Source organism: Paroedura picta, chromosome 10, assembly GCF_049243985.1.
Source record: "Paroedura picta isolate Pp20150507F chromosome 10, Ppicta_v3.0, whole genome shotgun sequence".
NCBI lineage: Eukaryota > Metazoa > Chordata > Lepidosauria > Squamata > Gekkonidae > Paroedura > Paroedura picta.
The window spans coordinates 85,531,657-85,548,003 of NC_135378.1; the positions used below are offsets into that span (position 1 = coordinate 85,531,657).

Here is a 16,347-nt window from a genome sequence, read left to right on the forward strand (position 1 = left end):
TGGGTGACACCTAAGCCCACCTCTTCCTGCACCAAGCCATGCTCAGGTGTCCAGAGAGGGCCAGTCTTGGTGTTCCCCGCCATTGAAAACGTCTCCCTTTCCCCCTCTTTCCCTCCGCCTCCCCCGTCATAATTCATACCTGTTTTTTCCCCCTTCTCAGACAGTCTTACCTTTGCCTTCAGCTCCCAGCGGCATTTTATTAATCCATCTATTTTCCGGCCCACGCTTGGGTGCTCTTGTTTTACTCCCGGTTTAATTTCCCCGCGCATAAAACACTCACGGCCCTGACAAGGCAAGAGTTATGGCTCCCCGAGTCAACGTTTTTTACGAGGCCCCTTAAAACTCAGCGCTAGCCCCAAAATTAGTGGCCGGAAGGGATGAAATACCGTCTAGGGCTGTGATGCTCTAATTATCACACTTAAGTGGCCGTTACGAGGGTTTTTGTACGTGGGTGGGCTCTCTCCCATCGCGCCCGGGATGGAAATCATAACACTGGAAGAACTTCTGAGGTCTTCTGCATGGATCGGGAGGAGAGAAGGAGAGCTCTGTTGGATCAGACCGGCGGTCCCTCCAGACCAGCATCCTGTTTTCACAGACAGCTGGAAGCCGCACAAACTGTGCGTTGAGGCCAAGGCCTTCCCCTGACCTTGCCTGGCATTCTTCTGCTGTTCTGCGTGGGAAGTTTGGCAGATACTCGGTGACCGGCCCCAGGCCCCCAAGCGAATTTCCATGGCCAAGTGGGGATGTGAACCTGGATATTGCAAGGGCATTGCAGAGCTATGATTCTGTACAGAGGAGGGTAACCAAGATAATCAGCGAGTTGGAGCACTTTCCCTACGATGAAAGGCATGTCTCACTACGGAAAATCGGCTTACGATGTCAATAACCCCCCCCCCCCAATAACTGAATGCTTCACTATCTAAGGCAGGTTTTCTCAACCAGGGTTTTGCGAAACGGGTGTTCCTTGATGACCCTCAAAGGGTTTCCCAGAGGGGTGGGAGTTAATTGAGGTTTGAGATATTTTTTAATGTGTTAAATGTTTATCAGGAGATATGACTGTGTATGCCCCCCCCTCCCCAAATGACCAGGGGGTGGGAAGGGGTGGGGCCCAGGGTGGGCATGTCCACAGCTCTGCTTCCCAACTCTCTTCTGCATGATCAGGCCACATCTGGGGGATTCTTGGAGCCAGAAGAATGTTTCAGGGGTTTCTTAATGGGTAAAAAGTTGAGAAAGGCCGATCTCTGGAGGCCCAGGTGACCAATGTGGTCTGCCAAGCCTTCTGTCGTCTTTCCGGGTGCGGCAGCCAGTACCCAAAGGCAGTGTGCTGCGGTGGTCAAGAGCGTCAGGCGGCTTCTAATCTGACAAGTCAGGTTTGATTCCCCACTCCTCCCTCACATGCAGCCAGTTGGGTGACCTTGGGGGCAGCTACAGTTCTCTCAGAGCTCTCTCAGCCCTACCCAACTCACAGGGGGTCTGTTGTGGGGGAGGAGGAGGGCAGGCAATCGTAAGCTGGTTTGAGACTCCTTCAGGTAGAGAAAAGTGGGGTATAAAGACCAAATCATCATCATCATCTTCTTCTTCCCTCTGTGATCCATGCAGCAGTCTCCTCCAGGTTCTACACAGGGCTGCCCTTGAAGCTGATCCGTAAGCTTCAACTGGTCCTGAACTCAACTGCACAGGTCCTTACTGGGACCCGGCGTATGCTGGCAGGGGCTCATGGGAATTGTAGTCCATGGACATCTGGAGAACCACAGGTTGACTACCCCTGCCCTAAAGAGCCGAAGAACTCTTCTTCTTCTGTCTGCCCTGTTGCTGGCTGTCCAGAGGAACTGGTTGGCCCCTGTATGGCACAGGATGCTGGACCAGATGGACCACTGTCTCATCCAGCAGGGCGCATCTGATGTTCCTGTGAAGGTCTTGGCCTCTCTGTGAGATAGGATGCTGACCTAGATGGACCCAGAAGAAGTCCAGCCACCCCCTCAAGATTGGATATCCTGGTTGCTCGCCTACATGCTGCCTTGTCTGCAGAATGCCCTCTCTCCATGGTACACCCGGCACCCGGTCTCTTAAATTCTCGGTGTGGGTATTTCTTCTCTCAGGTCTTCTGGAAACTGTTTTAATGGCCAGAGGGTTTTATGGGCTGTCTGGGGCCAGAATTCTTTATCCAGTTGGATCTTGTGGGAGCTGTCATTCTAGCAATGTCTCTTTCCTTCATCCGGTGCCACCCTCCCAACAAAATATTTTTTTGGGTGGGGGTGGTCTTTCTGTAATAAGGTTGCCAACCTCCAGGTTGGGGAGGAACCAATCAGGCAGCTTGTTCCTTATAAACACAGAAATCACTAGCAGGGGCTCATGGGAATTGTAGTCCACGGACATCTGGAGGGCCGCAGTTTGACTACCCCTGGATAGGCTATTATTACTGGTCATTTATTATTATTGTTCTTGTTTGTTTGTTGTTTTTAGCCAGGCTACTGGGAAGGCACTCTGGGCATTTCGGGCGGGGAGGGGATGTGTCTAAGAAGCCCCCTCCCCAAAGAAAGCAAGAGAAATGCCAGGGAGCTTAACACGGTGGGTGGGCCCAGGAGGGAAGCTAGAGGAGGGCCGGGGAGTCTCTGTCCTTTCCTTTAGATGTCTGTGTATATATATATATATATAAATTTTGCTGCCTTATCCGAGTTCGAAAGGCGCACGCTGAGCTCAAAAGGGCTTTGAGGGGTTGCCATGCCAACCAGCGGCCGCATGATGCAGGCCCCGAATGAGGACTGAAGGTCACCCAGAACAACATCAGACGGCAGTTTTGAAAAGCCAAGGGGGCGGCTGACTTTCTTGGCGGACTTTCTGCTTGCGAGACCGACCGACCGACCGACCGACCGTGGTGTTTTCCCAAATATCAAAACCCTCCGTGACGGGTGGGCTGGCCAAGAATAGACAGATGTCATTGCCCCCCCCCCCCACACACACACACAAAACACACCCGGTGTGGAATTTGATGTGGAGTGTCTGTGCTTGGAGGTCCCCACTTTTCCAAAAACCAAACCAAAACCCAAAGGTGAGGTCAGAGAGCATCAAAGGCAATGCCTCCTTCAAAGCATGCTGGATAACAGCTTCATCTCCTTCGCCCAGGTGTCTTCCTGCCTCTCCTTCCTCCCAGGACGCTCTTCCAGCAGGCTTCTGGTTGGGGTCAGTGATGTAAGGACATCAAATCCCTTCCCCCCTCCTAGTAGAAAACCTCCACTGAAAACAGCAATTATCTTTCTACGCCAGGAACAAGAAGGCCTGTCCTGGTGACACGGCTGAGGGGAACTTACAAGGAAGGTGTGATTTTTAAAAGGTTTGCAGCGTTTTAATGTTTATGCTTTGCTGGTTGTTTGCAGGCTTGCATTCCCCCCTGATGCGCGCCACCCTGAACCTGCACAGGAGGGCGGTGTCCAAATTAAACAAACAAATAAACAATTTATAACAAATAATTTATTATTTTTTGTTCGTTCGTTTGTTAGTTTTCTAGGCCAACCATCTCCATACAGGCTTGGAGTGGCTACAGCAACTGAAGATCAAAACCCCGCACAGATATGGCATCCAGACATCATCTAGACCAGGGGTGGTCAAATTGCGGCCCTCCAGATGTCCATGGACTACAATTCCCATGAGCCCCTGCCAGCGTTTGCTGGCAGGGGCTCATGGGAATTGTAGTCCGTGGACATCTGGAGGGCCGCAGTTTGACCACCCCTGATCTAGACTCACGGTCCCTTCAATGTGGGAAAGAGGCAACCTGGGTCAGCATCCCTGCTTCCTCCTCTCCTGTGGAGAAAATTCCTGCAGGGTTTGGCTCTCCGGTCTTTCTGCGCTGAATTGCCGAGCAGTCAACGGGGACACGATGCCGCTGGGTGAAGAGCAGGCACCTCATGATGCCTCTGTTTGTTTGATGTGTTATCTGACACTTCAAAGGCAAAGACATTCCGGAGGGACAAGCTGTGGGTCAAGCAGGGACCAATTCAGGTCATGCATCTGTCACGCATCACTGCAAGGATCCGAGAAACACCAGTTGCAGTTTCTGAGCCTGGCCAGGGCATAGGTGCCCTTTATTTAAAAGGCTGCCATGTAGAGGATGGAGCAGGGTGGTTCTCTCTTACCCCAGAGGGACGGAACAGAACCAATGGGATTAAATAAATTCAAAAGAAATTCCGTCTAAACTTCCGGAAGAAGTTCCTGACAGTCAGAGCGGTTTCTCAGAGGAACCGGCTTCCTCGGGAGGTGGTGGGTTCTCCATCTTTGGAGATTTTTAAGCAGAGGCTGGAGAGCCATCTGACGGAGAGGCTGATTCTGGGAAGAATCAAGGGGGTGGCAGGTGACAGTTGAGGAGTGATGGGGTTGTGAGTGTCCTGCATAGTGCAGGGGTTGGACTAGATGACCCAGGAGGCCCCTTCCATCTCTATGATTCTAGGATTCTATGTTTCTAACTGCTCCTCCATAGGGTCGCGATGGGTCGGAGACGACTTCACACCTAACAACAACAAAACTGCTCCCCAGGAAAGTGGGTTTTCGGCTGTGAAGCAGCAGCCGTCGTCTGTGTTGGGATTAGATTTCCAGGTAGAAGGGGAGGGACTTGAAAGGCCTAGACGTCAGGGGGTGGGACCACGGAGTCACTCTTGACCATTCATGCAGAGGGTTGCAAAGTCCAGGCTGGGAAATACCTGGAGACTTTGGGGGTGGAGCCTGGGTAGGGCGGGGCTTGGGGAAGGAGGGACTTCAGCCTGATACAATGTCACAGAGTCCGCCCTCCTAAGAAGCCATTTTCCCCAGGGGGACGGATCTTGGTGGTCTGGAGGTCAGCTTAATAGCGGGTGGACCCCAGGGGACCACCCTGAGCTGGCGGTCACAGCAAACGGCTGGACCTCCTCTGATCTGCCAGGGTCAAAGATGGCTTCTGTCTCCCTGCACTGATCCTGCCTTGAGTAGGGGGTCAGACTACATGGCCTCTATGGCCCCTTCCAACTCTAGGATTCTATAAGACGGTGCAGAAAGATGCTCCCGTTTCCCCCGTGACTGACCTTCCATCAAGGTGTGGTGGATGCTCCAGTAGACGCTGAGGCACTGTTTCTCCTTCTTCATCCCTCGTTTGCACTTGCAGCCGTAGAGTTGGCTGGAAAGGAGGGCCGTCACGGTGTTCCGGCACTGGCTCTTGGCGTCCGGACCCAGCTTGTTGGCACCGTTGCCGGCGATGCACTGACGGAGGGTCCGGAATTTGGAGCTGCAGCTGGGATCATTGGTGCAGGACTCTCCCGCCTGCAAGCAGTCGCGGGCTGAGGTCACCATGTCCACCATGCCTTCTGGAAAGGGCGAGAGAATGAGAGATGCTGGTGAGGAACGGCCTGCAGGGGCTTCAAGATGCTTTAAGAAGGTAAGGACAGCTCTGGTGGATCTAAACAATGGTCCAGTTTCCTGTCTCGAAGGCCAACCAGTTCTCCTGGAAGGCCGACAACAGGGTAGAGGACAAGGCCGTCCCTTAATAAGAACATAAAAAGAGCCCTGCTGGATCAGACCAGCGGTCCATCTAGTTCAGCCTCCCGTCTCACCCGGGGGCCAGCCAGTTCCTCTGCAGGGCCAGCAACAAGGTACAGAGGCCGAGGTACAGCATCCTGTCTCACAGTGGCCAGCCAGTTACATATTTGATGTATAACAAGCAAACATTGAGATTCAGAAGAAAATTAGTCCAGTACTGGGCTCTATCAAACAAGAGAGATTAGGATGCAAAGAAATAACTGATCAACAGACTGCCTAAGCTAATTGTGGGGAAACTGCTGCATGTAACTCTGAGATGGTGTAAAATATGCATTGTTCATTGCAAGCTTTGTGTTTATCCTTTTTTTAAATGGCAGTTTTGTAGTATATAGTATGTAGTATTTTTTTTTCTGTTCCCCAAGAACTGGCTTTGCTAAAATACTGTGGTGATTTTTCCCAACACCTGGAGAGATTTTTCTTGTTCTCTTGGCTAAACTGAACTGTGTACAGAATTGCCTGCAGGGAGAACTCCCAGCTTCTATTGCGTCTGTGACTCTCACCGACCACCACGGGGACAGTTTACAATTCACTGCCTGGTGTGACCCTGGAAGAAGAGCCACACCAACTGCAATCCTGGAGCCCCCTTTTGCAATAGCGTGTACACCAGGGGTAGTCAAACTGCCAGATGTCCATGGACTACAATTCCCAGAAGCCCCTGCCAGCATTGCTGGCAGGGGCTTCTGGGAATTGTGGTCCATGGACATCTGGAGGGCCGCAGTTTGACTACCCCTGGTGTACACAATGGTGAAGGTCTGTGTGGTACAGGGAACCACTCCCAGCATCCAAAGCAAAAAATATTTATTTAAAAGAAAATGTTCATTAGCATATTTTCAGCACAGCACCAGATTGGGCAAGGGATTCCAAATCAAAGGGTAAAATGCAATCCCCCTGCCCCTCCCTCTATACATACCCTCTCAGATGTTAAACTAGAAGTTAGGGTCCTTTGTTTAGAATGATACTGATTTTTACAGAGTTTCCATTACCTTGAAGTTTATTTCCAGCTCCTTCAAGCGGGCACATGGTCAAAATGGCTGCTTTCCCAAGAACTCAGTTAAGAAGAAGAAGGGCTGGTTTTCGTACCCCGCTATTTATTACCTGAAGGAGTCTTAAAACAGCTTACAATCGGCTGCCTTTCCTCTCCCCACAACAGACACCCTGTGAGGTAGGTGAGGCTGGGAAAGCTCTGAGAGAACTGTGACTGGCCCAAGGTCACCCAGCCAGCTGCACGTGGAAGAAGAGTGGGGGGTCAAACTCAGTTCTCCAGACTAGAGGCTGCCACTCTTAACCAGGACACCTGGCTAGCTCTCTTAAGAACTCTGTCTCCTCTCCTGGACCCAACACAAAAGAGAACAATTGGTGTCCCCCCCACCAGAGGGGGGATTGTTAAAATTCAAAGTGAAGGTTTTGTTCCATGCAAACTCCACAGAAAAAAAGGCATTTCTTCACACCGTGGGAAAAGGGGAGTGTGAGCCTTGAGCGAAGAACTCTGAAATATCTCATTTCTTCCCCAAATGCACCCACTAGCTTTAGGAAAGTTCACTGTTCTCCCAGCGCCTCAGCCTATAAAATTAGGATAATGCCGGCCTGTCCCCTGAAGCTGGCTGTTTGGAATGTGGTAATGATGTGTTGAGCACGTGCTGCATAAATACAAAGGAATATGGTTTTCTTGTAAAGCAGGGGTGGGAAGGAAAGGAGGGAGATGAATGCCTGGGGTAAGGACACAGAGCTGCAGGTTCGAATCCTCAGCCAGTCACGAAGCTCATAACTTAATCATACTGGTAATAAGTAGGAAAAAGGCTAAAATGGAAGGGGAAGAGAATTTTAATGTATGTTTTCCGTTCTTTGCTTTCTGTTTTTCTCTCCCAGGCGGCTCTGTGGTTAAGGGGCTGAGCTGGGAGCTGGCTACAGACCCCTAGTTTAAATTCCCTCTTGTTTCTCAGACTTTCTGGTCACCTTCAGGTAGGGCTGACAGCCTCCAGGGGGGAGAACACCGGGGCCTAATTGGAGGTGACAGCCCTAAGGGAGGCCAACCTCCAGGTGGGACCTGGAGATCTCCCAGAATTGCCACGGATCTCCAGACTACACAGAGTAGCACCGCTGGAGGAAATCTCTTTCGAATGGTGGACTGTATGAACTGCTGGCATGCTAAAGTCCCTCAAACTTCAACCTCCCCATCTCTGACCCCAAACCTCCAGGAATATCTCAACTTGGAGTTGGCATCCCTAGATGTGAATAGTGTCATTGGCAGGCAGGACAGGACAGCAAGAGTTCACTGTAACAGGTTTGGCCGTATGCCATGGAAACACCGTGCATGCTTTATTTCTGTGTTTTAATGTGGGGTTTTAAATATTGCTGTGGTGTAACATGCGGGCCTCTTAACATAAGAAAGAGGGGCTGGATTGGGGGGTCGAAGGAGCCAGCGTAGTGTCATGGTGAAGAGCAGTGAAATCTAATCTGGAGCACCGGGTTTGGTTCGTGCAGTCAGCTGGGTGACCTTGGGCTATCCCAGTTCTCTCAGAGCTCTCTCAGCCCTACCAAACTCACAGGGTGCCTATTGTGGGGAGAGAAAGGGGAAAGGTGTTTGTAAGCCACTTTGAGACTCCTTCAGGTGGTTAAAAAAAAACCGGGGAACAAAAAGCAGCTCTTCTTCTTCTAAGCAAGAACTGGCTTTGCTAAAATACCGCCTCTCTTTTCTACCAGAGCTCATGGGGGATGTCCTCAGGGTGACCGAAAGCAAGGAGAGACTCAGTGGCCTGGCATTTATTGATAAAAGGAATGAGGAAAGGACATCCTCCGGCCAGGATCTTTGCTCTGCTACACAGCGGAGAGCTGATCTTTACCCTCCTGGATGATTATGCTTTTCTACTTCTCTTGGAATTGAATGCTTCGAGCAACTTGAAACGGAGACTTCGACATGACCTGGTGTCTTTTCCGTCATGAAAAATGAAATTGCCGGCATCTGGGTTGATGGAGACTTCTTTGATGGCAGCAAAGTGACATGGGCATCTAAGAAAATACGACCTTTCCCATGGAACCCCGTGTCTAGAAGTTTATAGGAGAGCAGACAGAAACTCAACAGGTAAGGTTGCCCCAGCAATGTATCTCTGTGACAGGCAAACTTTCCCCTCTGGAAGTTAGGATTGCCAGGTCTGGGAAAGGAAATACCTGGAAAATTTGGGGGTGGAGCTGGGGGGAGTAGGATTTGGGGCAGGAGAGATCTCGGGGGAGGATAATGCTATGGGGTCCATCCCCGAAATCAGCCATTTTCTCCAGGGGAACCGGTTTCTTTAATCCGGGTATGAAAGAGGGGCATGTAAACCAACTCTTCTTCTTCATCTCCCTCCCTGCCCTTTATTTTCACTTATTGGTCACCTCAACGCTTCCCCGTTTAACTTAACAGAATAGCAAACTTTTGTTAATATTATGAATAGAAGGGGGATTGATATTTCCTCATGATCTAACAAAGCAATAAAAGATTCCCCCCTCACCCCTTTCACAGGAGTTGTAATGGGACATTAATCTGTTCTAGAGGTTATTCATGTGGAACAGAAGTTACAACTCCCAGGTCAGGTAGTGGGCTGTGAATCATTATTACGCGGGTGGGAAATATAATGGCCCTTTGTAAAGGCCACTCGGCTGTACGACAAATTATGCAATCTTTTAAATTGTTTAAATCCTATTACGTAATCTTTAAATCATAATGTGGGCTTTTAAATCTTTTAAATATCATTATGTCATCTTTTAAATCATAATGCAATCATAGAATCGTAGAGTGGAAAGGGGCCACAGAGGCCATCTAGTCACACCCACTGCTCAATGCAGGATCAGCCTCAAGCATCTAGGAGAAGGATCTGTCCAGCCACTGCTTGAAGACGGCCAGTGAGGGGGAGCTCCCCACTTCCTTAGGCAGCCCATTCCACTTCTGAACTAGACTCCTAGAATCCTAGAGTGGGAAGGGGCCATGCAGGCCATCTAGTCCCACCCCTGCTCAGTGCAGGATCAGCCTCAAGCATCCAGGAGAAGGATCTGTCCAGCCGCTGCTTGAAGACGGCCAGTGAGGGGGAGCTCCCCACCTCCTGAGGCAGCCCCTTCCACTGCTGAACTAGACTCCTAGAATCCTAGAGTGGGAAGGGGCCATGCAGGCCATCTAGTCCCACCCCTGCTCAGTGCAGGATCAGCCTCAAGCATCCAGGAGAAGGATCTGTCCAGCCGCTGCTTGAAGACGGCCAGTGAGGGGGAGCTCCCCACCTCCTGAGGCAGCCCATCCCACTGCTGAACTAGATTAATAGAATCCTAGAGTGGGAAGGGGCGATAGAGGCCATCTAGTCCAACTCCCTGCTCAATGTAAGATCAGCCTCAAGCATCCAGGAGAAGGATCTGTCCAGCCGCTGCTTGAAGACGGCCAGTGAGGGGGAGCTCACCACCTCCTGAGGCAGCCCATCCCACTGCTTAACTACTCTGCTTGAATTTTTTTTCTGATATCTAGCCAATCTGTCTACATGTTAAACGTTCAATATTTTATTGTTATGAGTTTCCACTGTTAGAATTATATATGTTCCCAATTACTTTATGTTCTCTGTATTGCACCATGAATTTGACTGTAAACTCCCCTGAGCCACAAGGGAGGGCGGTATATATAAATGTAATAAAATAAAAATAAATAGATAAATGTAGTTTTAAAGGCTCTCCTGCCAACAGGAGCTGCTCCCTGCTCTTCTCCAAATGTCAACCTTGACCAGCCTCTGTTTGTAGAAGAAAAGCTGGTTTTTGTACCCCACTTTTCTCTAACCAAAGGAGTCTCAAAGTGACTTTCAAACACATTTCCCTTCCTCTCCCGACAACAGACACTCTGTGAGGTAGTTGGGGCTGAGAGAGCTCTGAGAGAACTGTAACTAGTCCAAGGTCACCCAGCTGGCTGCATGTGGAGGAGAACTGGGGAATCAAACCAAACTCTGCAGATTAGAGTCCACTGCTCTTAACCACGACACCCAAGGAACCCCCGGGGTCATCTAGTCCAGCCACCAGCATGATGCAGGAAATTCATAGCTATGTTGACAGTTTATTTAAAACAGATGTATGCATGTCCATGCAGGCAGCATGTATGTTCGGTGTGTACAGGGCTAGCGTAATGCAGTTTCATGTGTTCACGTAACATCCCAGCATGCGTGCAAAGAAGCACATTAACTATTCCACATTGCTGAAGACTCTCCTCTTTGCAATAGCTGACCTTTCAATGATTGGAGAGCCAGAAGTGAGTTTGTTCTCATTAAAAATGTATTAGGGGATTATCCTGGCCCTAAAATTGATTCAGGAGGGTCATCATGTTGGTCTGAAGCAGCAGAGTTAAGTCGGAGTCCTGCAGGCCCAGATGCCAGCTCTGCTGCCACAAACACCCAGGCCACACAATCAGTGAACCAAACGTTGTTGTTGTTGTTATTATGATGATGATGATTATTATTTCATTTATTTCCCGCCTCTCCCTACTGGCTTGAGATGGGTGACAATTAAAACCCATTAAAACCCCCATTAAGACTTTAAAATACTAACATGACGACAGAAAATCCCCGTCCCTCCCCATACTAATATGGGAGATAATGCAAGAGATCAATGTACACTTCCTGACTCTTGGGGGTGGGGGTGATGTCCCTAGTTCGCTGACCCCAGCCTCAACCATAGAACTGGCGGAAGAGCTCCGTTTTGCAGGCCCTGCGGAAAGCTGACAAATCCTGCTGGGCCCGCAGCTCACCCGGGAGCTCATTCCATCCGCTCCACCCCCTCCGGCTTCTTCACAGGCTCCCTGGCCCCAGACCTTGTCCTGCTGCTTCAGACCGACATGGCGACCCACCTGAATCAATCATCACGGAAGGCGATGTCACATTGCAGAGGTACAGAATGCAGGCAAAATTCAAATGCCTGGATGTTATTCCGAAGGGACGGGGAATTAAGAATCCTCTACAATCCGCTTATCCAACAAACTAGGCAGAAAAATGAAATCTCACATCCTCCAGAAACTACTCAAAGTTCTGAGCAGTACCCTGGACTATAAAGAGCCAGCTTGGTGTGGTGGTTTAAGACCCATGGACTCTAATTTAGAGAAGGGGTTGGAGTGGAGACAGTCTATCTGGAAATGTTTCTAATTACAGAGAGCCACAAATCATCACAATCAGCTTGAAAGATCGTGGGGCTTTTTACCCACTCTCAGGTCGACTAAATCCCTGCCGTCTACACTGAATTCGACTTGCATTTTGATTTTGGGCGTTTTAAATTTTCCCTCTGCAACATGCATGACTGGTTTGTGGTGATCCTACATTAACCCCCGTGATATCCTGGAGTGGATATAAGCCTCAATATTTCAAAAATTGCCATGAGTAAATGTGCAGATGTCTTCTTTTTAAAAAAAATTAACTCACTGCATGCCTGGGAGCAAAGCAGTCTTCGCAGATTGGCCAGGGCATCAGTTCAAAGACTTCCTGGTTCCCGATTGCAAGGCTTCCCTTAAAGTGACTGCGCTCCAGAAGCCCTAACTTCTCTCAGCAGAGATTTGCCTCTTGGATTTATTTCCCCTCCTCTACTGTCCCCAGTCCTCTCCCCATGCCCTCATTCAAGAACAGAGGCTCCTGTTGCGCTTGGCTCCCCTCCCCGCTCTGAGCTTCCCCAGTCAAGTGCAGAACACTTTCTGTTTCAAGTTTTTTTTTTGGGGGGGGGGAAATAGAGGAGGACCCGAGTTCAAATCGATCTGAATTCAGCAGGATCCACAATGGAAAAAACAAAATAAGTGCAGAATCAGCCCAGGTGAGTCTGGACAAGCCAGGTCATGCATATCTTACCTTGGTTTTAATTGTTTCTATAACATGTTGTTTGTTTCCAATAGTTTTTGAGACACATTTTTACAATGTGCATTTTCCATACTAAAGTGATCCATTTCCATGGAGAAAATGGCTGCTTTAGAGGGTGGACACCAGACTAGCGTTATACAACACTGAGGTCCCTCCCAGCCCCAAATCCTGCCCACTCCCAGCTCCACCCCCAGGTATTTCTCTGCCTGGAGCTGGGGGCCCTCTTCTGTTTCCATGCCAGAGGAGAGTCCAGTGCGGAGTCTGAAACAGGTCCAGAAGTCTTTTGGCAGGGCCAGTGCTGTCATCTGAGCCTTGCCTTTCGCAGGTGTTGAACTCCAGGTTTTTGCAGGCCTCTGATTTCTAGGCTATGCAGAGGTGTTTTGGGAAAATGTCAATTAACTTGCAATCCACCCCTGCCTCTGACTGGCATCGAACACAGGGCCCTGCCAGGTATGCCAAGAACATTAAGGAAGTGGCACACTGAGCACATTTGCTTTTGCCGCCCAAGCCAGCTTTCGGTGTGAAAAGCCCCCGTTCAGAGCTCCTGCCAGCAGCCCCTCCCGGGTCTCATCCAAAGAGGGCCCTAAACATTTTGGCTCCTGCCTCCTGAGTGCACAGTTCACTCCCCAGGCAGCCTCTGGCCCATCTGCCTTCAGAAGAAAAGAAGTAAAAAGGGAAGGACAGAGAGGAACTGCTTGGCGCTGACTCATTCCGATGGCCCGTTTAGTCCAGCGCTGCTACGGGGCTTAGCTAGGGCTGCCAGCTCTGGGTTGGCAGATTGGGGGGAGAGGTTGGGACACGACGATATCGATTCCATCCTCCAAAGCAGCCATTTCCTCCAGGGGAATTGGTCTCTGTCGTCTGTAGACCTGTAGACCTCTGTCATCGCAGGAGATCTCCCCTGTGGATTGGAACCGTAGGCTTTGCATATCAACCTTATTAAGGCATCTCCAGGTGGTAGCAAAAAACAGACTTTATCACAGACTTTCCAGCTATTCCTAGAACTACCCCTCGTCACTTCCGGGTTGGGGCTCTACCCGGAAGTGACATAATGACGTCGGTGACATCAACAAGAACACCGCTGCCCCCTGGAGGCTGGCAGCTCATTCAGCCCAATGGGTCTTAGGTACCAGTTTAACTGTCATGACTCCGCCCCATAAAAGTACGCTGGGAGTTGTAGTTTGGTGAAAGCACTTGGATTTCTCTGTTTGATAGCTACGGCCTTCTCTCCCTCACAGAATTGTAGTTCCCACGATTCCTGGGAGACAGGAAATGCCTATCCAACCAGCGCGAGGCTGTGGGGTAGATGCGCCCCCAGGGAACAACCTCATTAAACAAACGCATAATGCGGGTTAATCTGATCCATTCACAGCCCCGTCATTCAATCAGAGAGTCTCTGTTTCACAAACAAAGAGCAGAGGCACCCAAGAAGCTTACCGTTTAATTACCGGCTTCCGCTTTGATTGTGAACATGCGTAATTATTAATAGTGTGCACTCCACCATTATTCATACGGGCTAATATTCTGAAAGGTTATAGGGGCTGGCAATGAGATTAAAATATATTTTTTTTCCCTTTCGGATTAGGATGGAGGGGGAAATGAATACACGGTCGGCAAGAGAAGAGAAATTGATTGTAGAGTTTTGCAGGGGACACGTGTATTGTTTTATCTTCCCCCCCCCTCCCTCCCGCCGGTGTTTTAGGTCTTCTGATCGACGGGCCCTTAAAGGAAAATTGCATTTTCTATCACATAATCAATTGGGGTTAATGGAGCCTCCCGGGGACCTGTTCACCTTTCCGTGTTTTTGCAATTGGCTATAAGTCCGGCATTTAATCAGACGCTAACTGCTCCCTGGACAAGAGGGAACCCTTGCTGGCAAGAAGGCCAAAGGTCTGTCAAGTTCTAGTAGGCCGTGTTTCCTTAATAATCTGTTTAACGTTTCCTTCCTGGTAATTCAGCCCGCTGCTCCCTGCCTGTAGGTTGGCTGCTTTTGGTTCCTGAGTCCATGAAATAGGCGGCTGGCAAACCACGTTGAAGTGTGGCCCAACAAAAGCAATGACGTCGCCAGCTTCCTCCTGGGGAGGAGAAAGGAGAAGACCTAGGTCTTGTTGCAGCCGTAGCACAGGAAGTGATGTCATCACACCAGTGCCGTCTGGGCAATGCTATGATATTAGGACCAAAAATATATGGTAAAACCTGATGGTAAAACATTGCTGGCATGATGACATCACTTCCTGTGAAGGGCTGGCAATGATGCCTTGGCCTTCTTGTTTTTTCTGATGACACCACTTCCTGTGAAGGGCTGGTCAATGAGGCCTAGGCCTTCTTGCTTCTTCTGGTAAGTCTCCCTCACCTGCCGCTGATTGGCCGATGGGGGTAGAGACTGGCGTGTGATGGTAAACTGCAGTAGACATCTTGTGGCTGGCTCCGCCTCCTGCGGCAGCCATTTTGTGTCTGTGCCCGTCACGTTGTGTCGGATTCAAGGCTTTAAAGGTCAAGAACAGCATTTTAATGAGGGCTGGGAAATGAACTAGGACCCAGCTGAACTAACACTGAATTGGCATGGGTGTCTCCATCCAATTACCAATAATCCATCATCACTTTGTTGCATTCTGTAACAGCTGCAACTTCCGGGATGTTCATCAAGGGCAGTCTCATGCTAAGCAGGTTACAGTAGTCTAGACTGAAAATAACTGAGGCGCCAACAATGATGGTATACAAATATAAAATGTTAATAAGAAGTCTGATTATCTCACACATCCATTCTCCAGGCGCCGGCGTGATGACATCACTTCCAGCGCTATGACAGCAATGAGGCCAAGGCCTTCTCCTTCCTCCTCTAAGTCTCCCACCCCAGATTGTTAGAGGGCATTCTACAATGGAGGGGCCAACACAGCAAAAGGCCCTGCCTTTAGTCAGCACCAAAAACGGAGACCATATTGAACAGGCTTCTTTGCTGTGCATCTGGCAATGGGAACGTTGACTCTTGAAAGCTCCAACCCCCCCCCCCCGCCCACATTTTGTTGGTCTCTAACATATTCCTGAACTTGAATTCGAATCCCACTGCTTAGCCATAGTCCTGTAGATATCTACATTGCATGTCTTCATGCTCTGAAAAACACTCCACAAGCGAAGCTGGGATATTGTGGTAAATTATAGGCTGGAGGTAGGTCAGGGCGTTCGCAAGACCAACCGGCCTCTCTTGCTGAGAAATGGTTGTGTGAATTAGGGTCCAGCCCAGTCTGCATGCTCTCCATCTGGACATCTGTGACATATCAGAGTCCGGGCAATTCCTCCCCCTCCCCGTCTAGCCCCTCCTCCGAATGAGCAGAAAACATTCCTCTCCTAATCTGAATGAAGTCGACTGAGGAATCAAATTAAGCTCATTATCCGCACCCTCTTCATAAATCTGTTTGATTGAGTTTTGAAATTACCAGGATAATTTGCTTTGGTGAGTGCCCTCCTTTTAAAAAGATAAAAGTAAATCAAATTTCTATTCATTTGACATACAGGCAATTTCTTCCGATCTCCAATTAGGGAGATGGGGGGTTAGAAAAGAGACCCAAAAGAGAAAAGAGAACCACCAGATTCCTGGGATTACAATTGAACTGCCAGGTACAGAGAAGGATTGCGTATCTCCAGGTTGGGGGTGATCTCCATGGGATCACAACCGATCTCCAGGCAATGGAGATACGTAAAGTAGGTTCATTAATTGACAGACGGGTGGGTGACAATGAATTCAGATACAAGGCACAGTATCAAAATACAGCAATCAAATGTAGGCATGTGCAAAAAAACCCCCTGCAAATCTGGTATTTTCCAGGTTTGGGGATGTTGTACTTGAAAAATACCAGTATTTCCCAATATGGCCAAATCAAGCAATATTGGTATTGGGATTCAGAAAACATTTGGGAAAGCCAATATTTTCCAGCTCCCAGGTGTTTAAAGGGAC

At 49.4% G+C, this 16,347-nt stretch overlaps 1 protein-coding gene across 1 annotated transcript in view; it reads right to left on the reverse strand.

Annotated features, from left to right (window-relative positions):
- Positions 1 to 16,347, reverse strand: part of GFRA4 (GDNF family receptor alpha 4) — an 81,692-nt gene that overhangs the window by 25,281 nt on the left and 40,064 nt on the right. The window contains exon 2 of the mRNA XM_077301226.1: positions 5,049 to 5,327. Coding sequence (XP_077157341.1) covers positions 5,049 to 5,327 — 279 coding nt within the window. The remainder of the gene's footprint in view (positions 1 to 5,048; positions 5,328 to 16,347) is intronic.